The sequence below is a fragment of the Xenopus laevis genome, chromosome 2L (genome assembly GCF_017654675.1).
Source record: "Xenopus laevis strain J_2021 chromosome 2L, Xenopus_laevis_v10.1, whole genome shotgun sequence".
In the NCBI taxonomy this organism is placed as follows: domain Eukaryota; kingdom Metazoa; phylum Chordata; class Amphibia; order Anura; family Pipidae; genus Xenopus; species Xenopus laevis.
The window spans coordinates 189,579,168-189,603,852 of record NC_054373.1 but is presented as its reverse complement, the minus strand read 5'-3'; the positions used below and the strand labels follow the sequence as shown (position 1 = coordinate 189,603,852).

Genomic DNA, 24,685 nt, shown 5'->3' with positions numbered 1-24,685 from the left:
TCCCCTGTAAAGTGTCTTTACTAAATGCAAAAAACAAACAGAACTAGAATGGAGGGCAAATAGTTGTCCCTTCTCCTGTATGTGCTGCTTGTGTTCTGCAACTGTGTAAAGTGGGGAACACATGGGAAACCCCTGAAGGGGAGAGTTGTGAATTTTATAGCTGTCTAGGAGTCAAGTATAGGGGTTTCTTACACCAGATGTGCACTGCAGATCTCATGAGATTTGTTTTACCCAATACAAGGTGCAGTCACAATTAGACCCCACCAATGCTACACAAGGACCCCATGTCTAGGCCTATAAGGCATGTGATTTTGAGGTGCTTAGAGCTCCAGCAGTTGTTCCCATAGTTGCAGTAAATGTGTCAGATGGGTGTATTTATAGGTCAACTCACTCCTCCAAACTGTCACATCTGCTTGTTCCCTTAGCAATAAAACATTTATTAGTTTATACCTCGAGGCATTAATAAAAGAGAGAGGGAAAACTTAATGACATTACCTGCAAAAACAACTGATGAGGCTTTAAGTTTCTCGCACTCCTGTAGAACCTCCAGTACATTTGCTTTTATCTCATCAGATTTTGTCCTTCTGAGCAGATGAATGATGGACTTGCAGGGCCGCGTTCTACTGTTTGTAACGACGTAGCGTTTGTTTGTCTCGGAACCTACAAAAAAGTAGTGAGAAAATAAGATTTAGTTTTGGGATGTGACACTAAGACTACCACCATTTTTATTATTTGTTGGCAGTTCGTTGGGTACATGGCAGTGAATTTAAGGGGGTATCTGTGCTAATAAATCAGAAGATCTGGGGGTACAGTTGGCTGCACATTGGGTACATGGCAGTGAATTTATGGGGGTATCTGTGCTAATAAATCAGAAGATCTGGGGGTACAGTTGGCTGCACATTGGGTACATGGCAGTGAATTTATGGGGGTATCTGTTCTATTAAACCAGCGGATCTGGGGGTACAGTTGGCTGCACGTTGGGTACATGACAGTGAATTTATGGGGGTATCTGTGCTAATAAATCAGAAGATCTGGGGGTACAGTTGGCTGCACATTGGGTACATGGCAGTGAATTTATGGGGGTATCTGTTCTATTAAACCAGCGGATCTGGGGGTACAGTTGGCTGCACATTGGGTTCATGACAGTGAATTTATGGGGGTATCTGTGCTAATAAATCAGAAGATCTGGGGGTACAAATGGCTGCACATTGGGTACATGGCAGTGAATTTATGGGGGTATCTGTTCTATTAAACCAGCGGATCTGGGGGTACAGTTGGCTGCACGTTGGGTACATGGCAGTGAATTTAAGGGGTATCTGTGCTAATAAATCAGAAGATCTGGGGGTACAGTTGGCTGCACGTTGGGTACATGGCAGTGAATTTAAGGGGGTATCTGTACTAATAAACCAGCGGATCTGGGGGTACAGTTGGCTGCACATTGGGTACATGGCAGTGAATTTATGGAGGTATCTGTGCTATTAAACCAGTGGATTTGGGGGCACAGTTGGCTGCACGTTGGGTACATGGCAGTGAATTTATAGGGGTATCTGTGCTAATAAACCAGAGGATCTGGGGGTACAGTTGGCTGCACGTTGGGTACATGGCAGTGAATTTAAGGGGTATCTGTGCTAATAAATCAGAAGATCTGGGGGTACAGTTGGCTGCACGTTGGGTACATGGCAGTGAATTTAAGGGGGTATCTGTACTAATAAACCAGCGGATCTGGGGTACAGTTGGCCGTATGTTGGGTACATGACAGTGAATTTATTGGGGTATCTGTGCTAATAAATCAGAAGATCTGGGGGTACAGTTGGCTGCACGTTGGGTACATGGCAGTGAATTTATGGGGGTATCTGTGCTAATAAATCAGAAGATCTGGGGGTACAGTTGGCTGCACATTGGGTACATGGCAGTGAATTTATGGGTGTATCTGTTCTATTAAACCAGCGGATCTGGGGGTACAGTTGGCTGCACGTTGGGTACATGACAGTGAATTTATGGGGGTATCTGTGCTAATAAATCAGAAGATCTGGGGGTACAGTTGGCTGCACATTGGGTACATGGCAGTGAATTTATGGGGGTATCTGTTCTATTAAACCAGCGGATCTGGGGGTACAGTTGGCTGCACATTGGGTTCATGACAGTGAATTTATGGGGGTATCTGTGCTAATAAATCAGAAGATCTGGGGGTACAAATGGCTGCACATTGGGTACATGGCAGTGAATTTATGGGGGTATCTGTTCTATTAAACCAGCGGATCTGGGGGTACAGTTGGCTGCACGTTGGGTACATGGCAGTGAATTTAAGGGGTATCTGTGCTAATAAATCAGAAGATCTGGGGGTACAGTTGGCTGCACGTTGGGTACATGGCAGTGAATTTAAGGGGGTATCTGTACTAATAAACCAGCGGATCTGGGGGTACAGTTGGCTGCACATTGGGTACATGGCAGTGAATTTATGGAGGTATCTGTGCTATTAAACCAGTGGATTTGGGGGCACAGTTGGCTGCACGTTGGGTACATGGCAGTGAATTTATAGGGGTATCTGTGCTAATAAACCAGAGGATCTGGGGGCACAGTTGGCTGCACGTTGGATAATTGGCAGGAAATTTATGGGGGTATCTGTGCTATTAAACCACTGGATCTGGGGGTACAGTTGGCTGCACGTTGGGTACATGACAGTGAATTTATTGGGGTATCTGTGCTATTAAGCCAGTGGATCTGGGGTACAGTTGGCAGTATGTTGGGTACATGACAGTGAATTTATTGGGGTATCTGTGCTAATAAATCAGAAGATCTGGGGTACAGTTGGCTGCACGTTGGGTACATGGCAGTGAATTTATGGGGGTATCTGTGCTAATAAATCAGAAGATCTGGGGGTACAGTTGGCTGCACATTGGGTACATGGCAGTGAATTTAAGGGGGTATCTGTGCTAATAAATCAGAAGATCTGGGGGTACAGTTGGCTGCACATTGGGTACATGGCAGTGAATTTATGGGGGTATCTGTGCTAATAAATCAGAAGATCTGGGGGTACAGTTGGCTGCACATTGGGTACATGGCAGTGAATTTATGGGGGTATCTGTGCTAATAAATCAGAAGATCTGGGGGTACAGTTGGCTGCACATTGGGTACATGGCAGTGAATTTATGGGGGTATCTGTTCTATTAAACCAGCGGATCTGGGGGTACAGTTGGCTGCACGTTGGGTACATGACAGTGAATTTATGGGGTTATCTGTGCTAATAAATCAGAAGATCTGGGGGTACAGTTGGCTGCACATTGGGTACATGGCAGTGAATTTATGGGGGTATCTGTTCTATTAAACCAGCGGATCTGGGGGTACAGTTGGCTGCACATTGGGTTCATGACAGTGAATTTATGGGGGTATCTGTGCTAATAAATCAGAAGATCTGGGGGTACAAATGGCTGCACATTGGGTACATGGCAGTGAATTTATGGGGGTATCTGTTCTATTAAACCAGCGGATCTGGGGGTACAGTTGGCTGCACGTTGGGTACATGGCAGTGAATTTAAGGGGTATCTGTGCTAATAAATCAGAAGATCTGGGGGTACAGTTGGCTGCACGTTGGGTACATGGCAGTGAATTTAAGGGGGTATCTGTACTAATAAACCAGCGGATCTGGGGGTACAGTTGGCTGCACATTGGGTACATGGCAGTGAATTTATGGAGGTATCTGTGCTATTAAACCAGTGGATTTGGGGGCACAGTTGGCTGCACGTTGGGTACATGGCAGTGAATTTATAGGGGTATCTGTGCTAATAAACCAGAGGATCTGGGGGTACAGTTGGCTGCACGTTGGGTACATGGCAGTGAATTTAAGGGGTATCTGTGCTAATAAATCAGAAGATCTGGGGGTACAGTTGGCTGCACGTTGGGTACATGGCAGTGAATTTAAGGGGGTATCTGTACTAATAAACCAGCGGATCTGGGGTACAGTTGGCCGTATGTTGGGTACATGACAGTGAATTTATTGGGGTATCTGTGCTAATAAATCAGAAGATCTGGGGGTACAGTTGGCTGCACGTTGGGTACATGGCAGTGAATTTATGGGGGTATCTGTGCTAATAAATCAGAAGATCTGGGGGTACAGTTGGCTGCACATTGGGTACATGGCAGTGAATTTATGGGTGTATCTGTTCTATTAAACCAGCGGATCTGGGGTACAGTTGGCTGCACGTTGGGTACATGACAGTGAATTTATGGGGGTATCTGTGCTAATAAATCAGAAGATCTGGGGGTACAGTTGGCTGCACATTGGGTACATGGCAGTGAATTTATGGGGGTATCTGTTCTATTAAACCAGCGGATCTGGGGGTACAGTTGGCTGCACATTGGGTTCATGACAGTGAATTTATGGGGGTATCTGTGCTAATAAATCAGAAGATCTGGGGGTACAAATGGCTGCACATTGGGTACATGGCAGTGAATTTATGGGGGTATCTGTTCTATTAAACCAGCGGATCTGGGGGTACAGTTGGCTGCACGTTGGGTACATGGCAGTGAATTTAAGGGGTATCTGTGCTAATAAATCAGAAGATCTGGGGGTACAGTTGGCTGCACGTTGGGTACATGGCAGTGAATTTAAGGGGGTATCTGTACTAATAAACCAGCGGATCTGGGGGTACAGTTGGCTGCACATTGGGTACATGGCAGTGAATTTATGGAGGTATCTGTGCTATTAAACCAGTGGATTTGGGGGCACAGTTGGCTGCACGTTGGGTACATGGCAGTGAATTTATAGGGGTATCTGTGCTAATAAACCAGAGGATCTGGGGGCACAGTTGGCTGCACGTTGGATAATTGGCAGGAAATTTATGGGGGTATCTGTGCTATTAAACCACTGGATCTGGGGGTACAGTTGGCTGCACGTTGGGTACATGACAGTGAATTTATTGGGGTATCTGTGCTATTAAGCCAGTGGATCTGGGGTACAGTTGGCAGTATGTTGGGTACATGACAGTGAATTTATTGGGGTATCTGTGCTAATAAATCAGAAGATCTGGGGGTACAGTTGGCTGCACGTTGGGTACATGGCAGTGAATTTATGGGGGTATCTGTGCTAATAAATCAGAAGATCTGGGGGTACAGTTGGCTGCACATTGGGTACATGGCAGTGAATTTATGGGGGTATCTGTTCTATTAAACCAGCGGATCTGGGGGTACAGTTGGCTGCACGTTGGGTACATGACAGTGAATTTATGGGGGTATCTGTGCTAATAAATCAGAAGATCTGGGGGTACAGTTGGCTGCACATTGGGTACATGGCAGTGAATTTATGGGGGTATCTGTTCTATTAAACCAGCGGATCTGGGGGTACAGTTGGCTGCACATTGGGTACATGGCAGTGAATTTATGGAGGTATCTGTGCTATTAAACCAGTGGATTTGGGGGCACAGTTGGCTGCACGTTGGGTACATGGCAGTGAATTTATAGGGGTATCTGTGCTAATAAACCAGAGGATCTGGGGGCACAGTTGGCTGCACATTGGATAATTGGCAGGAAATTTATGGGGGTATCTGTGCTATTAAACCACTGGATCTGGGGGTACAGTTGGCTGCACGTTGGGTACATGACAGTGAATTTATTGGGGTATCTGTGCTATTAAGCCAATGGATCTGGGGTACAGTTGGCAGTATGTTGGGTACATGACAGTGAATTTATTGGGGTATCTGTGCTAATAAATCAGAAGATCTGATACAGTTGGCTGCACGTTGGGTACATGGCAGTGAATTTATGGGGGTATCTGTGCTAATAAATTAGAAGATCTGGGGGTACAGTTGGCTGCACATTGGGTACATGGCAGTGAATTTATGGGGGTATCTGTTCTATTAAACCAGCGGATCTGGGGGTACAGTTGGCTGCACGTTGGGTACATGACAGTGAATTTATGGGGGTATCTGTGCTAATAAATCAGAAGATCTGGGGGTACAGTTGGCTGCACATTGGGTACATGGCAGTGAATTTATGGGGGTATCTGTTCTATTAAACCAGCAGATCTGGGGGTACAGTTGGCTGCACATTGGGTTCATGACAGTGAATTTATGGGTGTATCTGTGCTAATAAATCAGAAGATCTGGGGGTACAAATGGCTGTACATTGGGTACATGGCAGTGAATTTATGGGGGTATCTGTTCTATTAAACCAGCGGATCTGGGGGTACAGTTGGCTGCACGTTGGGTACATGGCAGTGAATTTAAGGGGTATCTGTGCTAATAAATTAGAAGATCTGGGGGTACAGTTGGCTGCACGTTGGGTACATGGCAGTGAATTTAAGGGGGTATCTGTACTAATAAACCAGCGGATCTGGGGGTACAGTTGGCTGCACATTGGGTACATGGCAGTGAATTTATGGAGGTATCTGTGCTATTAAACCAGTGGATTTGGGGGCACAGTTGGCTGCACGTTGGATAATTGGCAGGAAATTTATGGTGGTATCTGTGCTATTAAACCACTGGATCTGGGGGTACAGTTGGCTGCACGTTGGGTACATGACAGTGAATTTATTGGGGTATCTGTGCTAATAAATCAGAAGATCTGGGGGTACAAATGGCTGCACATTGGGTACATGGCAGTGAATTTATGGGGGTATCTGTTCTATTAAACCAGCGGATCTGGGGGTACAGTTGGCTGCACGTTGGGTACATGGCAGTGAATTTAAGGGGTATCTGTGCTAATAAATCAGAAGATCTGGGGGTACAGTTGGCTGCACGTTGGGTACATGGCAGTGAATTTAAGGGGGTATCTGTACTAATAAACCAGCGGATCTGGGGGTACAGTTGGCTGCACATTGGGTACATGGCAGTGAATTTATGGAGGTATCTGTGCTATTAAACCAGTGGATTTGGGGGCACAGTTGGCTGCACGTTGGGTACATGGCAGTGAATTTATAGGGGTATCTGTGCTAATAAACCAGAGGATCTGGGGGCACAGTTGGCTGCACGTTGGATAATTGGCAGGAAATTTATGGGGGTATCTGTGCTATTAAACCACTGGATCTGGGGGTACAGTTGGCTGCACGTTGGGTACATGACAGTGAATTTATTGGGGTATCTGTGCTATTAAGCCAGTGGATCTGGGGTACAGTTGGCAGTATGTTGGGTACATGACAGTGAATTTATTGGGGTATTTGTGCTAATAAATCAGAAGATCTGGGGTACAGTTGGCTGCACGTTGGGTACATGGCAGTGAATTTATGGGGGTATCTGTGCTAATAAATCAGAAGATCTGGGGGTACAGTTGGCTGCACATTGGGTACATGGCAGTGAATTTAAGGGGGTATCTGTGCTAATAAATCAGAAGATCTGGGGTTACAGTTGGCTGCACATTGGGTACATGGCAGTGAATTTATGGGGGTATCTGTGCTAATAAATCAGAAGATCTGGGGGTACAGTTGGCTGCACATTGGGTACATGGCAGTGAATTTATGGGGGTATCTGTGCTAATAAATCAGAAGATCTGGGGGTACAGTTCGCTGCACATTGGGTACATGGCAGTGAATTTATGGGGGTATCTGTTCTATTAAACCAGCGGATCTGGGGGTACAGTTGGCTGCACGTTGGGTACATGACAGTGAATTTATGGGGGTATCTGTGCTAATAAATCAGAAGATCTGGGGGTACAGTTGGCTGCACATTGGGTACATGGCAGTGAATTTATGGGGGTATCTGTTCTATTAAACCAGCGGATCTGGGGGTACAGTTGGCTGCACATTGGGTTCATGACAGTGAATTTATGGGGGTATCTGTGCTAATAAATCAGAAGATCTGGGGGTACAAATGGCTGCACATTGGGTACATGGCAGTGAATTTATGGGGGTATCTGTTCTATTAAACCAGCGGATCTGGGGGTACAGTTGGCTGCACGTTGGGTACATGGCAGTGAATTTAAGGGGTATCTGTGCTAATAAATCAGAAGATCTGGGGGTACAGTTGGCTGCACGTTGGGTACATGGCAGTGAATTTAAGGGGGTATCTGTACTAATAAACCAGCGGATCTGGGGGTACAGTTGGCTGCACATTGGGTACATGGCAGTGAATTTATGGAGGTATCTGTGCTATTAAACCAGTGGATTTGGGGGCACAGTTGGCTGCACGTTGGGTACATGGCAGTGAATTTATAGGGGTATCTGTGCTAATAAACCAGAGGATCTGGGGGTACAGTTGGCTGCACGTTGGGTACATGGCAGTGAATTTAAGGGGTATCTGTGCTAATAAATCAGAAGATCTGGGGGTACAGTTGGCTGCACGTTGGGTACATGGCAGTGAATTTAAGGGGGTATCTGTACTAATAAACCAGCGGATCTGGGGTACAGTTGGCCGTATGTTGGGTACATGACAGTGAATTTATTGGGGTATCTGTGCTAATAAATCAGAAGATCTGGGGGTACAGTTGGCTGCACGTTGGGTACATGGCAGTGAATTTATGGGGGTATCTGTGCTAATAAATCAGAAGATCTGGGGGTACAGTTGGCTGCACATTGGGTACATGGCAGTGAATTTATGGGTGTATCTGTTCTATTAAACCAGCGGATCTGGGAGTACAGTTGGCTGCACGTTGGGTACATGACAGTGAATTTATGGGGGTATCTGTGCTAATAAATCAGAAGATCTGGGGGTACAGTTGGCTGCACATTGGGTACATGGCAGTGAATTTATGGGGGTATCTGTTCTATTAAACCAGCGGATCTGTGGGTACAGTTGGCTGCACATTGGGTTCATGACAGTGAATTTATGGGGGTATCTGTGCTAATAAATCAGAAGATCTGGGGGTACAAATGGCTGCACATTGGGTACATGGCAGTGAATTTATGGGGGTATCTGTTCTATTAAACCAGCGGATCTGGGGGTACAGTTGGCTGCACGTTGGGTACATGGCAGTGAATTTAAGGGGGTATCTGTACTAATAAACCAGCGGATCTGGGGGTACAGTTGGCTGCACATTGGGTACATGGCAGTGAATTTATGGAGGTATCTGTGCTATTAAACCAGTGGATTTGGGGGCACAGTTGGCTGCACGTTGGGTACATGGCAGTGAATTTATAGGGGTATCTGTGCTAATAAACCAGAGGATCTGGGGGCACAGTTGGCTGCACGTTGGATAATTGGCAGGAAATTTATGGGGGTATCTGTGCTATTAAACCACTGGATCTGGGGGTACAGTTGGCTGCACGTTGGGTACATGACAGTGAATTTATTGGGGTATCTGTGCTATTAAGCCAGTGGATCTGGGGTACAGTTGGCAGTATGTTGGGTACATGACAGTGAATTTATTGGGGTATCTGTGCTAATAAATCAGAAGATCTGGGGGTACAGTTGGCTGCACGTTGGGTACATGGCAGTGAATTTATGGGGGTATCTGTGCTAATAAATCAGAAGATCTGGGGGTACAGTTGGCTGCACATTGGGTACATGGCAGTGAATTTATGGGGGTATCTGTTCTATTAAACCAGCGGATCTGGGGGTACAGTTGGCTGCACGTTGGGTACATGACAGTGAATTTATGGGGGTATCTGTGCTAATAAATCAGAAGATCTGGGGGTACAGTTGGCTGCACATTGGGTACATGGCAGTGAATTTATGGGGGTATCTGTGCTATTAAACCAGCGGATCTGGGGCTACAGTTGGCTGCACATTGGGTACATGGCAGTGAATTTATGGAGGTATCTGTGCTATTAAACCAGTGGATTTGGGGGCACAGTTGGCTGCACGTTGGGTACATGGCAGTGAATTTATAGGGGTATCTGTGCTAATAAACCAGAGGATCTGGGGGCACAGTTGGCTGCACATTGGATAATTGGCAGGAAATTTATGGGGGTATCTGTGCTATTAAACCACTGGATCTGGGGGTACAGTTGGCTGCACGTTGGGTACATGACAGTGAATTTATTGGGGTATCTGTGCTATTAAGCCAATGGATCTGGGGTACAGTTGGCAGTATGTTGGGTACATGACAGTGAATTTATTGGGGTATCTGTGCTAATAAATCAGAAGATCTGATACAGTTGGCTGCACGTTGGGTACATGGCAGTGAATTTATGGGGGTATCTGTGCTAATAAATTAGAAGATCTGGGGGTACAGTTGGCTGCACATTGGGTACATGGCAGTGAATTTATGGGGGTATCTGTTCTATTAAACCAGCGGATCTGGGGGTACAGTTGGCTGCACGTTGGGTACATGACAGTGAATTTATGGGGGTATCTGTGCTAATAAATCAGAAGTTCTGGGGGTACAGTTGGCTGCACATTGGGTACATGGCAGTGAATTTATGGGGGTATCTGTTCTATTAAACCAGCAGATCTGGGGGTACAGTTGGCTGCACATTGGGTTCATGACAGTGAATTTATGGGGGTATCTGTGCTAATAAATCAGAAGATCTGGGGGTACAAATGGCTGTACATTGGGTACATGGCAGTGAATTTATGGGGGTATCTGTTCTATTAAACCAGCGGATCTGGGGGTACAGTTGGCTGCACGTTGGGTACATGGCAGTGAATTTAAGGGGTATCTGTGCTAATAAATCAGAAGATCTGGGGGTACAGTTGGCTGCACGTTGGGTACATGGCAGTGAATTTAAGGGGGTATCTGTACTAATAAACCAGCGGATCTGGGGGTACAGTTGGCTGCACATTGGGTATATGGCAGTGAATTTATGGAGGTATCTGTGCTATTAAACCAGTGGATTTGGGGGAACAGTTGGCTGCACGTTGGATAATTGGCAGGAAATTTATGGTGGTATCTGTGCTATTAAACCACTGGATCTGGGGGTACAGTTGGCTGCACGTTGGGTACATGACAGTGAATTTATTGGGGTATCTGTGCTATTAAGCCAGTGGATCTGGGGTACAGTTGGCAGTATGTTGGGTACATGACAGTGAATTTATTGGGGTATCTGTGCTATTAAACCAGTGGATCTGGGGGTACAGTTCATTGCACGTTGAGTACATGCCAGTGAATTCATGTTGGCATCTGTGCTATTAAAGCAGTGGATCGGGGGGTACAGTTGGCTGCACGTTGGGTACATGACAGTGAATTTTAGGGGTATCTGTGCTATTAAACCAGTGGATCTGGGGGTACAGTTGGCTGCATGTTGGGTACATGGCAGTGAGTTTATAGGGGTAACTGTGCTATTAAAAAAGTGGATCTGGGGGCATAGTTCGTTGCATGTTGGGTACATGACAGTGAATTTATGTTGGGATCTGTGCTATTCAACCAACGGATCTGGGGGTACAGTTGGTAGTAGGTTGGGTACATGGCAGTGAATTTATTGGGGTATCTGTGCTATTCAACCAGCGGATCTGGGGGTACAGTTGGCAGTAGGTTGGTTACATGACAGTGAATTTATGGGGTATTATAAATTATCTTTAGGGGAAGCATGGCAGGAAAGCTATGGCAGATTTAACAACTTAAAGTCCATCAATTTAAAGTACAGAAATTTGTCTTGACAAAGGGGCGTGACCCCAAAACGTTGCATTCCGCACAATAAACGAGCAGGTATACCCTGCAATTTGAATGCCTGTGAGCCGATCTTCTCTTGTTCTATAGCAGATGTTGCCGGAGCCTCTGTGCACCAGGCTGAGCTGAATAAGGGTTTGCGCTGGTTCTATCTATTCTGATTGTCAATTGTACCATAACCTTTAGTTTGTAAACTTTCATGTAGGCCCTCTAATCCTATTGTATCTGTAACCCTTGTTTGTTATCCACCATTTATTCCCTGTTTGTTATAACTAAGGTAAAGCCCTGTGTAACCTGTCAGCTCTATATAAATAAATGATGATGATATTAATGTTAGTTAATGTTCCTTCCATTAGTCCTATGTTAGATAAACAATAAAAAAGGCAAATACCTGGTTCCCGAGTAAATAAATTATCAGTCAAATGTATGATAATATCCGCACATTCCTTGGTTATATCTCCTGTTTTCACTTCAAACCTAAGTGATTCCATCCTCATCTCTTGGGCTCTGTGGGTCGGGTCGGTGTCTGGTCCAAACTTCGCTGCAGGAGACAAATAATTTGATTGTTACAGTTCTCTCCCTCCCTCCTGATTGGCCTGATGTTTTTAGCCGTGTCCTATTAGTCTGTGAGTGAGATAAGTCTATGATCTAATATCAGCTGCCAGTTCATTCCCTCCAAATAGAATTGGTAGATTAGTAAAACTTGTTTGGGGGGATCCAAACCAACCACGGCAAGTTTAAAACTCCCATTTGGGTGAGGACTATGCCAGCTTCTTAATATATATGTAACACTTTTTTGGGCTATCCTGCCAATTAGGAGTTAAGGGTGTCCAGCTAAGTAGTGAGCATGGGTTACATTGCAAATCTACACCCAGGGCAGAGCCTTCGCCAAATGGAAGCTTCCCCTTTAAAATGTTGTAGAACTACAACTCACAGGCATATTAGTGTAAAAAGAGATAAATGGACACCAGGAGGTTCTTAGATAGTAAAACAGGTGAACAGATTTATTATGCACAGATGCAAATGACCTCAGGTTTACTCACAGAATGTACAGGACACAGAAGATGGAATCACTTGGGACATAGTAAGGATCACATTCTGACAGAAGCGACTCCTTTAGGTATTTGCAGACAGGTGTACATAAACTCCCAGTTAACGTTGCACAGTGAGGGGATCGGGATCGATCAGGTAGGGTACAGATGGTCCTTTGCTCACCTACATGCCTATCAACTGAGTTCCCTGCTCTAAAGGCAAACAGGCCTTGTGGGAAGCTACTTCCTCCTACAATCCTCGTTGGAGCGACAACTGCTCTTTCTGCTACACCTCTCTGTCTTACTCTCCTAGGGAGTCTATTACAGGAGCTTACTATCTTAGCTGGTCCTCGTTCACGGGGTTACCTGGTCCCCGACTTAAGCATCAAAGGTGTCAGGTCCCTCTGGGGTAAATGCTTACTGGGGCCTATGGTGATCCCAGGCTCAATGGAGATTCACCTAGCAGCAGCACCAGGAGCCAAAGAGGAAGAGGCCACTCCCTGCACAACACTATATAGCAGTGTGACAGGGGAGTGTCATTACACTCTTTGTCCAATAGGTGTGGTTGTTACACTTTACCAGTTAGAAGGGCTTGGCCCAATAACAAGGGAAAAGAGAACTACATACAGAAAGGTAGGGGATTAACTCTATAGGGACAGAATATCCTATAGGTCCCTACATATACTTACTGTATAATGATGGCACTGCTATGGTTAGGGCTGTCTAAGTGAATGTGCATGGGCTGGGTATGGCCCTCCAATGGGATTTATGATCCCTTGTCTTGTTCTACAACACAGAAACATTTGGGCAGCACTGATAAAGTTATGCCCATCTTACTGATATCAGTGGGTATCACCTTAACATTGGGATTAAATACAGAGGGTCATGCAGGTGTGAAGCTGAGCTTTATAAATATTGCTGATCCATTATAAAACACTGAGGTTCTAGGTTACAAGTCTGGGAGAGATGCCCCAATAGAAGGCAAAACACATCCCAGGAGCACTTTGTATGAAGATATGAAGATATTGATTCCCTGATGTACCTACTGTACCACCCACATCACTTACTGGGAACTTTTCTTACCTTTTCCTCCCACAGACTGACAACTGGATTCACAGGATTCTTCACTAGAAATCGCCTTGAAAATACACACAAACATGAAATCATTTCATTCAGCTGTAATTCAACCAAATACAAAGAATTCAACAAGAACCAGAAAAGCCAATGCCCAAAACAAAAAGGAATCCTGGTTCCATTGATATTATCAAAATGCATTAGGCAACTGGTTAACCCTTTCCTGCAGGAATCACATTTAAATATAAACAAACCAGTGATGCATTATTTTTATTTTTAATTCAAGTATTTCTTAACCCTTTCCCTGCCAGCCGTTTTGTCCTAGATGTGAACATCTACTGCCAAGCAGTTTTTAGACATTTTGTACTCTTTCACTTTAAGGGCCTTTCCTGGGGCCGTTTTTTTAGTTTACCCAGGAAAACATTATATTGTTTTTATCAGGACAACCTGAACTTACAAAATATGTAAGAATTTTGGTGAAATTCTACTTCTGTAAAAAAAATATAGCCTTCTAAGTGTCTAATAAAATGAAAAAAATCATGTTTCACAAAGAACAATCACATATTGAAACATTATTTATTTTACGTACGAGAACACAGACGATTTGGAAAGGTCTATGTCTCCTGAACGCGGGAATACCAAATATATAGAGTTTTATGGAGATTTCTCACTTGTATAGATCAAAATCTACAAACAGTACACTAGCAAATGTCCAAAGCTCCGCTCCCCAAACGACATACTTCTGCTTTCAAGGCCAAACATTCCACTAACAGTAGGTTTACCCTAGAAAACTACCCATTACTAGAAAGAACAGATTCTGGTGAATCAAAAATGGGTAAATATATCTTTGTACTCCAAACTACCAAGTTGCAATTGTTTCCTAAAGTTACAGGGGCAAATTCACTAAGCGCCGAAGCGCCGAACGCTAGCGTCAATTCGCTAGCGTTGGGCATTTTCGTTACTTCACAAATTCACTAATGAACGCTGGCGTAGATTTGCTAGTGTTACTTCGCACCCTTACGCCTGGCGAATTTTTGCTACTGACGTAACTACGCAAATTCACTAACGCGCGCAGTGTACTGAACGCTACCTTTTACGCTAGACTTCCTTCGCCACCTCAGACCAGGCGAAGCGCAATAGAGTAGATAGGGAATGCTTCAAAAAAAGTCAAAATTTTTTCTAAGTCCCAAAAAACGCTGGCGTGTTTTCTATATTATGGGTGATAGGCTGAAAAAGATTGAGAATTTTTTTGGGGCTCCCCTCCTTCCCCCCTACATTTCCTGACTCATGGCAACTTACCTAGACAGTGGGCACATGTGTAGGGCAAAATAAAAATTTTATTTGATGTTTTGAAGGTTTCCCAGGCATTTGTAGTGATTCTACGTATTCCTCCATTGAAATTTGAATTTGGAGCCGTATGCAAATTAACCTTCGCTAGCGTAACTTCGCTTCACTTAGCGAATCAACGCTCGCGCAACTTCGCAACCTTATGCTACCCCTGTGCGCAACTTCGGATTTTAGTGAATTTGCGGAGCGCTGGCGAAACTACGCCTGGCGAAGTGCGGCGAAGCGCGGCGAAGTTTCGCCTGGCGCAACTATGAATCTTAGTGAATTTGCCCCATAATGTTTTATAGAAATTGGTGAATTTTTTGAAAAATTACCTCAAAGCTTCCAATCTACAGCATCATATCTCCCACAAATCATTAGGTATCAATGTAAAACACCCCAAATATAAAAGATTGGGGTCCCCTGAACAGTTTGATGCCCAATATGTATAGGTGTATCCAAGCACGTGGCATATAGGGGCCCTAAAATGAAGACCCCTCCCATATGGTCTGTCATTTCAGGTGCTGCAAAATCAGCACATTTACATAGTTTTGGGGCAAAGGTAGAAAAAAGCAAGTTCACCCCAGAAAACCATATATTTTCAGAAAGTACACATTCCCCTGAATCCAAATTGGGTATGTATGTCTTTCTACTCCAAAGTACAAAACCGTAAATCGTTCCTAAATTTGGCAACGGTTTTTACATTTCTGAAAATTGCCCAAAAATATTGCAATTGGTCGCATTTATCTCACCCAATTTCTTACATACAATTGTAAAACACCATAAATATTGATGCCAAGGGTCTACTGAACAGTTTGATGCCCAATATGCATTGATATACCAAGGCACCTGGCATGTGCGGACCCCAAATGTAAATAGTGCATATGAGTTTTCTCTGCTGCCAATTTGCCTTCTGTGAACATAGACCCCTGACTTCATATTATGTGCCTCAAGACCCTCCTAACAGCAACGACCCCCAAAACCATATATTTCTGGAAAGTACACATTCTGAAGAATCCAACAAAGATAACGACGTCTTTCTACACCAAACTGCAAAGCTTTTCTAAACGCAGAGGTTTTTACAACATTTCCGAAAATCACGTAAAAATGTTGCAGTTTGCCGCATTTATCGCACACAATGTTTTACGCACAAAGAAAAATCCCCCTAAATATGGACGTCAGAGGTCTAATGAATAGTTTGATGCCCAATATGCATAGATTTACCAAAGTATGTGGTGTGTATGGACCCCAAATGAAAAACATGCCTATGAATTTTCACGCTGGCCAACTAAGCTGCAGAAAAGAGAACCCTAACTGTGCGTTATGTGCAATAAGACCCCCAAACTGTAAAAAGACCCCCAGAAAACCCATATATTTTTGGAAAGCATATATTCTGGCAGATAAAAGTAAGTAAAATAAATCTTTCTTTACCAAAGCACCAAACAGCAAAACTATACTAAAGATACATAAGGAACAATAGAGCAGGGATAAAATTGCAATAAAACCACAAAAATAGCGTAAATCAATGAAATAACAAAATAACTGATCCGACAGCGTAATTACTGGCTAAAATCGATTATCCAATAGTCACGCTGTCAAAATAACACATTTTTAGGCAGGAGAACGTATGTTGCACGTTTTTGGCAGCCTGAGCCCTGTACGCTGTACGTGCTTGGCAGTTAAAGGGTTAAAAATCCTTGGAATAACAGTCTGTGGAATCATTGGGGTGCAAAGGTAAGGTAAGTGCTTCCATGTTTCAATAAGCTGAGCACTTCCAGCAAGGCATGTTACATTATTATTACATTATTATAAATAAGACAGTTGTCTGTAAAGGTCAACATTTCGGAATATCCTCATGCATCACTGATATTACTGAGGGAAACAATGAAAACACTTATTGACTTTGACTTAAAGAAGGGGTTCTTTACTGTAAGGACAGTCAGTTTATGGGATTCCCTATAAAGAGACGGGAAATGAGTGATTCATTGGTGGGGAGGAAAGGAGATCTCACCATCAGCATAGGAAGGGGTTCTTTACTGTAAGGACTGTCAGGTTATGGGATTCCCTACCAAGAGAGGGGAATGAGTGATTCATTGGTGGGGAGAAAAGGAGATTTCACCATCAGCATAGGAAGGGGTTCTTTACTGTAAGGACAGTCAGGTTATGGGATTCCCTACCAAGAGAGGGGGAATGAGTGATTCATTGGTGGGGAGGAAAGGAGATCTCACCACCATCAGCATAGGAAGGGGTTCTTTACTGTAAGGACAGTCAGGTTATGGGATTCCCTACCAAGAGAGAGGGAATGAGTGATTCATTGGTGGGAGGAAAGGAGATCTCACCACCATCAGCATAGGAAGGGGTTCTTTACTGTAAGGACAGTCAGGTTATGGGATTCCCCACCAAGAGAGGGGGAATGAGTGATTCATTGGTGGGGAGGAAAGGAGATCTCACCATCAGCATAGGAAGGGGTTCTTTACTGTAAGGACAGTCAGGTTATGGGATTCCCTACCAAGAGAGGGAATGAGTGATTCATTGGTGGGGAGGAAAGGAGATCTCACCACCATCAGCATAGGAAGGGGTTCTTTACTGTAAGGACAGTCAGGTTATGGGATTATCTACCAAGAGAGGGGAATGAGTGATTCATTGGTGGGGAGGAAAGGAGATCTCACCATCAGCATAGGAAGGGGTTCTTTACTGTAAGGACAGTCGGTTTATGGGATTCCCTATAAAGAGATGGGAAATGAGTACTTACACTTGTTGTAGAGTTCAATCCCACCTTGGTTGTTGCCATCTGTCCATCAGACCTGGTTGGTGATTCGTTACTTTCGGAATGTTCTGCTTTATTGTCAGTAGGAGATGTGTTCAACACATTATCCACAAATTCAGCCCTGACTGCCTCGGTGAAAGCCGCAACTGTATCATCAGCAGAATCAACTAGATGAATTCTTGTAACTTTCTCAGCCCTTTCTGAGCTTTCCACATACTGCCTGAGTGACCCCACAATGCATTGCACAGAGACATTCACAGGGAAGCCAGACATGAGGGAGCCAACAGCTGGGATCCCAATGGAACCGTGTCCATTCTCTGCAGCCAGGTCTAAGCACCTCTTTATTGCTCTCTGGAGGAGGCGTCTACACGCAGTTTGTGAGTTTGGATCCCACTGGCGACTCATAGTGTGTACAACCTGTTTGCATGGCAGATAACCAGCACCAGTAATCACTGAGTCCCCAGTCGTTAATCTCCCTTCTGTTTGTATAATATGATCCCATTCTGCTTGGAGTCTGGGCCCTGCAGCCTGATTTAGGGCCAATGACAGCCCCTCAGTGAGCCGCAGATTTTTATTGACTTCATTTACTACAACATCAACATGGTGACGGGTCAGGTCATCCTTATAGACTGCAATGGTCACTCCTACTGGCAAGTCTATTTGGCAATGAGGTTCCATGAGATCCTCTTGACTAGTAGTTGTAATGTCTTCTTCATCCTCCTGTAAATGAAACCAGCACTGAAAAGTATTCATCGCTTCACTAACAAACATTTCTTCTCTCTCTCTGTAGAATGTTTTAGCTCCAGGCTTATTAATGTGAAGCACTTCTAAGTGGAACGATGACAAAGACTTTTGGATGAGGTCAGCTGCCTCTTTTACATGTGGGCTCAACCCTCTCAGGGTAATAGTTTTGCCTTCTGTAGAGACAGATACATTCAGATTTGCTATTTCTCTGAACAGATGCCTTTCTTCTGCTTTTATACAATGTATGAGCACCAGAGACTGGACCTCAATGACTTGTACTATTGCATTACCCACAAAGTCAAAGATCTGTTGGTAAGCCTTTTCTACACTGAAAGCCAGACCAGCAATCACCACCTCATTCTCTGCCCCTATGACAAAGTCCTCAATCATAATAGTGCATTTGTCATCAGTAAAGATTGCCAACAAATGTCTCTTGTGACTTTCCCACAAAGGGTTCAGTAGAATCTGTTTGTCCTCAACAACAACTTTCTTACAAAGTAACTCACTTCTCATCTGCTCCTCAGCCTCTGTCAGGTCCTTCTCCGAGCTGCCAGTTAGCATCACTTTATTATCCTCAACTCGGAATATAGCGTTAATATTGTGACTTGCAAAAAGCATACAGGATAATAAGTCATTATCATTGAACCCCAGGAATTGGATGATATGGGGATCCAAGGGAATGGATTTAGATTTTAGTTGCTGGGTTATACTCAATATTTCATATTTGGCAGAGAGAACTTCTTCTTGTAGTCCACAGAGCTTGATGGTTTTGGTTGCTTCTTCATACTCAATTTTTAGATATTGCAACTGTGACTGGATATTGTCCATCTGGCCACTTTTACACATTATTTCATAGAAAGCAGGAGCCAGTGGCTCAGACATTTCCACACTTTGATTCTGCCTCTCAATCCGTCTCGTGGTATTTTCTACCAGGTCCCTGAATGTTTCCTCTATCTCAGTGATAACCTTGGAGACTCCTGCAAGGAAGACTATCTGTTTGGCAAGGTCTGGTTTGACCAAAACTCCCTCATATAGGGAACTGCTGACTTCTCCTTTGATGGCTTCCCAAACTGATGGAATTACATTGTACGCTGTAGCTTTGAACTCGGAAATAATAAGAGAGAATTCTTTAGAAACCCCATGTCTCCATGTTGGCCCAATCTTTGCCATAGTCCTGGGATGAGATGATATAGAACTGGGAATGAAGAGTTTAATGGTAGGATGGGAGCAGTTTGGATCTGGCCATGTTATCTCACAGCTCTTATCTGCCATCTTCTTGTCTATGTTGTCTTTTATCTGTAGATCTCCCAGTATGAATTCCAGTACATATGGACTGATGGGCACCTCCAGGGGTTTGGGTAACTTTATACGAGGTGCATTTGTTCCATACAGAGTTAAACCCTTGGACACATAGTATGGAAACACTGAGATTGGCTTTTTCCCAAACACATGCTCCTTCCCCAGCACTCTCTTTGTATCTGAAGGTAAAGGAACAGAAATAGAAATAAACATATTAATAAACTTTTTGTAATGTTCCAATAAAGATTTGTTTTAATCTGATATGGTTGTTTTGTGGTCCACGGGATGTTTATATCTTTGGATAAACATATTTATAGCATGTAAAAGCCAGCAGGGAAACGAAGTTAATTAAAAGCAAAAACTAAATTTAAATAGAAAATTAAAAGCATTAATTTATGTCATCTGTTTCTATCTGTCACAGGTAGTTCTTTTACATTATTCTCCTGAACCATATTTAAGTATCTTTCCTAATTAACGATTATGCCTTCCTCTTTTCAGATAATTGCTCTCACGTTTTCTGCAGAGTATTTCGTAATGGTCGCCAATAATGCAATGATTTCTTTCCTATTTTCCCTCTGTCCCAACTAGGGCAAGAACTGGGATGAGATATTGTTGGCCCAAATGGGGTTGTGAGACAGAATTGCCCACTGGGAGTAAACAGAGCTACGTATTGAGTGGTTCCATATCAAGGACAGTAATTGGGGGAAATCACAAGAATGAGGGGTAATAGAGGCTGCACAGTGACAGAGGGATGCCCTCAAATTGACACATTATATACTTATAATACACAAAAGCCATGAATATCTTGTAAATTATATCCTTATAAACGGTGAGTTCTGATGTCATCAGTTATAAACGGTGAGTTCTGATGTCATTTCTGTCACATGACTCACTGAAATTTGTGTATTATAATAAATAAAGTACCCCCAGTTGCAAAATATTAGGATATTAGAAGTTACCTCGGAGTTCCATGACCTGTATAAAAGCATTCGGCCTTCGGCCTCGTACTTTTATATGGTCATGAAACTCCTCAGTAACTTATAATATCCTTATATTTTACAAGAGGGGGTACTTTATTCACTATATCTTATCATTTATACCCTGTCACATTTATGTCTTCCCTGACAGATGAGGAATACTTTACTACATGTAAATACCTGCTAATATTCTGGCTCCTCCATGCCATAGAGCTGAGCTTCCGATTGAAATAGGAATTCGGCATTTTTGGCCTCCTCCTGAGAACAATGTCCCAATGTTGAAAAACTGACTAATAAACATGAAACCCATTTTTTGATATATAACCCAGTGTTCAAATTATTTTGCCATCTTTTAAATTGGACTACTTTGGGAAATGTGGAAATTACCTATGTGATTTGCAACTGGCGAGTAAAGTCTAAGGAGCGCCGGCCAACTTGGTTAGATTTGTGTGGCCATTATGTGAAATTTCTGAAAAATGCCTTAAAGCTTTCATTGAGCAGCATCTTATGTCCTACATACAATATTATTAGTTATTGTGACTGGTGCCCCTGTGCCAGTAGCCAGGGGTTGTTATTTATGTACTATATATAGTTGTATTTTGGTTGTAGTCAGCACAAGGTTATATATAAATACATCTGGCATTGTATAACTAGGCCTATCCTCATAATGAAGGGGTCTGTGATGTCCAACAGCCAATTGGGGAACTGTATTTATTGGTCATTCAGGAACAAATAAAAATAAGCTGCTGATTAAGGACTTGCAAGTTGGAGTATCCAGTTAAATGATTATACATTATAGATAGTAATCATTAAGTAATTTTCTTGCAATTGTAGTTGCTAGTGAGCAGTGAGGAATTAGTTCATTGCACCTCCCATTACAGAAAGTGGTGGCAGCGGGGGAATCATTTTTACACAGAGACTGTTGCCGGAACCAGATACGATGGAGCTTGAGTTGGCTGAACTTCATCTTCCCATTCTAAAAGGTCTGTGTGAATCAGGGGCTCAGTCAACTGGACTAACTAAATGGCAGCTTTTATTGCCCTATACACAAAGGCTACTCGGCCAGGGCTAACAGATATGCCAAGTTTATTGATGGAGAAGGCAGAGGAGTAGACAGGTTTGTCCTCACCTTAGAAGACATAGTTAAGTGAAATAGATAGAGAAGTCATCACCATTACTGAACCTGAGACTGAACTGAACTGAACAGCAGGACTGTATCAGTGGCCACTATCAGTCAGTCAAGGCTTCCATCTCTGGCATCTGACCTCATTGGTTTGAAATGAATTGATTCAGGAAGAACAGAGTTCCCATTTCCAATGCGAGTACAGAAAAACTGCAGCCCCCAATCACTGATTATTTCAAACCAGTGGTCAAGCTCACCAATTCTGCCTTATACTGGCTGAAGGATTTATGGCTTCTGGGGCCTACATGACACTAGTGGAACCCCACATACAGGACAGTCTGCTCATATTCTTCAACTTAGAGGCACCACGAAGGAGATTCCCGGGACTCAGATCAGTTTAGACATAGGTAACGGACCTATGCAACATATAATTGGGGCTCAATCCTCTTCCAGCTCCAGTAATGTTGTAATGTAATGATATTGGACATATTTGCTGCAGTCTCACACCAGGAGTTGTGTATCCCCAACAACTTGAGGAATGACATCCATAAACACATTTGAACAGGCCACCACAGACACTAATTTGACAGACTTATGCACCTCTTTAAATGGCAAACAATTGACTGCTTTTACAAATGCCCAAGAAACTGACCTGACCCTGTTGGCTATCAGAAAGAGGGTCCCCAGGGTAACAGGACTGTGCTGGAGCAAGGCCATTATTATAAGGTCACTAAGGCACCTTCAGGGCACCAATGGGCAGGCACTTGAAAACCAGTAGTTCCCCAACCGTTTTGTTACATTTAGCAATTTAATAAAAGACTTTTATTGGTCTGGACATTTCCCATGATGTAGTAGACTTTTGCTGCTCTTGTGATAGTTGCCAAAGAATTGGGAGACCTAGAGAAATGTGATGACAACCCATACAGCCCTACTCTGTTATAGAAGAGCTGTTCCATGGGACGGCTGTAGATCCATTACTAGGGATGGACACATTTTTTCACCTTGTTTCGCTGCAGAAAATGATGCCCATAGACAACAAACCTCATCTCTTCCACAAGTTACAGTGGGGGAACAACTATCCACCTTCAAATAGGAGCAACTTCACAAACTCTTGCAAAGACACAAACACCTCTTCTCAACCAACCTAAGTTACACTTATGTAACAGAACACCCAGTCCTCACAATGGATCATTGTTCAATCTACTGTCAGGCCTATTGTATACCTAAATCAGTACAGGTTACCCTCACACAGTCCATGGATAGTCCCTGTAATATTGGTTCATGAAAAAGATGGCAGCATTCAATTCTTTGTGGATTACAGGAAACTCAATACTATAACAAAATCACTGGCACCTACCCAATGCCCAGGATAGATACCTAACCACGACTGTTTTTAGTCCCGGTCAATGGCAAAAATGTTGACACCTGAGGTACAAGTTAAATTGGCTTTTATAACCTATATGGACTCTACTAACGCAAGTTCATGCTGTTTGGTATGAAGGAAGCACTTGTCACCAGTATCTGGTGAACTACCTTCTTAGTGAGTGCCAAAACTTTGCCAACACTAATCTTGATGATATTGTTGTCTACAGTGACACTTGGGAGGAACATCTTCAAAACTTACAGAAAGTTTTAGATAGGGTCTTACATTATGTCCAGACAAGTATCAATTGCCCATGGTGGAGGTTTTCCTATCTAAGACATTGTATGAATGGAGGACATCTGTCAGATCCATGTCCAGATACAGCTGAGGTAGGCCACTCACAGAAACAGGTGCAGGAATTCTTAGATACAAAACACAGAAATAAATCACTAGTGTTCGGTCTAACCCACTGGTGTGGTGTTGTCCAACTGCTAGAAGCATTATTGTGCCAGTGCTTGGTCTAACCCACATTGTAGAGTTGACCAACTGCTTGGCATTCTTAGGGACTGAAAAGTACTATAGAAAACCCATGACTAGCTATAGTTTTAACATTGTTAAACCAATGGCAGCTCTAACCAATCAGAAGTGAGGGAAGGCTATACATTGGACTCCTCAATGTGAAAAAGCAATGAACTCCCTGAAATTTGCCTTATCAAGCCATAAACGGTAGAGGGTATAAGGTTTCTCTTTAAACAAATAGCAGATTGACTTCACTTGGGTACATGTATTGTTTTTCTCCTGATAAACACAAAAAGACATACTGTATTGTTTATATATATATAATGTACTTGGAAATCTGACTGAAATATATTGAGTTCTATTCACCTTGTGTGTTAGTAAATGTTACTATTGCAGCCTCCTCTTCTGGTATCAGCTTCACCTCCACCACTTCTCCCCCTCCATGCCGAGAGTTCTCAAAATAAAGTGTCAGGTAATTGTCAGACAGGTCGGGGGGCAGACCCTCCACTCGGATACTTTGCGTTTCCTCCAGTGCGGTTGCTTTCAGGTTCATTTTTTTCACCCTATAGTCACTGGAGAATGTTTCCATCAAACTGGGAATATCTGGGGGGAAACAAAAGACTGATCTAATTAAGCAAATAAAACCAAGAGTTTTTGCTGCAATAAGCAAAGATAAACCATAAAGCTTTTATACAGTTATAAAATCATAAGAATAACAACAATATATTTACATATCAGGGTTGGGACAAGAGGTATTCGTGTCCAAGGCAAGTACCTCCTTGGGTCACTCAGCAACTTTCCAACCAATCTTCTCCTGTTTACCACTGGGGGGCTGCAGTCCTCTTCTGTTCACCCTTTCCAAAACCTAAAGCTAGCCAGGGAAGGAGGGAGCAGAGTCTTTCAAACAGCTGCCTATCCTACTATCTCTAGTTCTGGCCGGGTATAGATTTACTCTCAGTGTAACAGCAGAAAACAGAGACCAATTTA

General features: G+C 43.4%; 2 protein-coding genes across 2 annotated transcripts in view; one reads left to right on the top strand and one right to left on the bottom strand.

Annotated features, from left to right (window-relative positions):
* The window catches only part of trim39l.1.L (tripartite motif containing 39 like gene 1 L homeolog), a 101,719-nt gene that overhangs the window by 44,115 nt on the left and 32,919 nt on the right, over positions 1–24,685 (top strand). The window lies entirely within an intron of this gene.
* Positions 1–24,685, bottom strand: part of LOC108708801 (protein mono-ADP-ribosyltransferase PARP14) — a 40,471-nt gene that overhangs the window by 10,262 nt on the left and 5,524 nt on the right. Inside the window, exons 3-7 of the mRNA XM_018247839.2 lie at positions 24,065–24,301; positions 17,659–19,895; positions 13,590–13,644; positions 11,867–12,016; positions 496–660 (exon numbers count right to left, since the gene is read on the bottom strand). Of these exons, the coding sequence (XP_018103328.1) occupies positions 496–660; positions 11,867–12,016; positions 13,590–13,644; positions 17,659–19,895; positions 24,065–24,301 (2,844 nt within the window). The remainder of the gene's footprint in view (positions 1–495; positions 661–11,866; positions 12,017–13,589; positions 13,645–17,658; positions 19,896–24,064; positions 24,302–24,685) is intronic.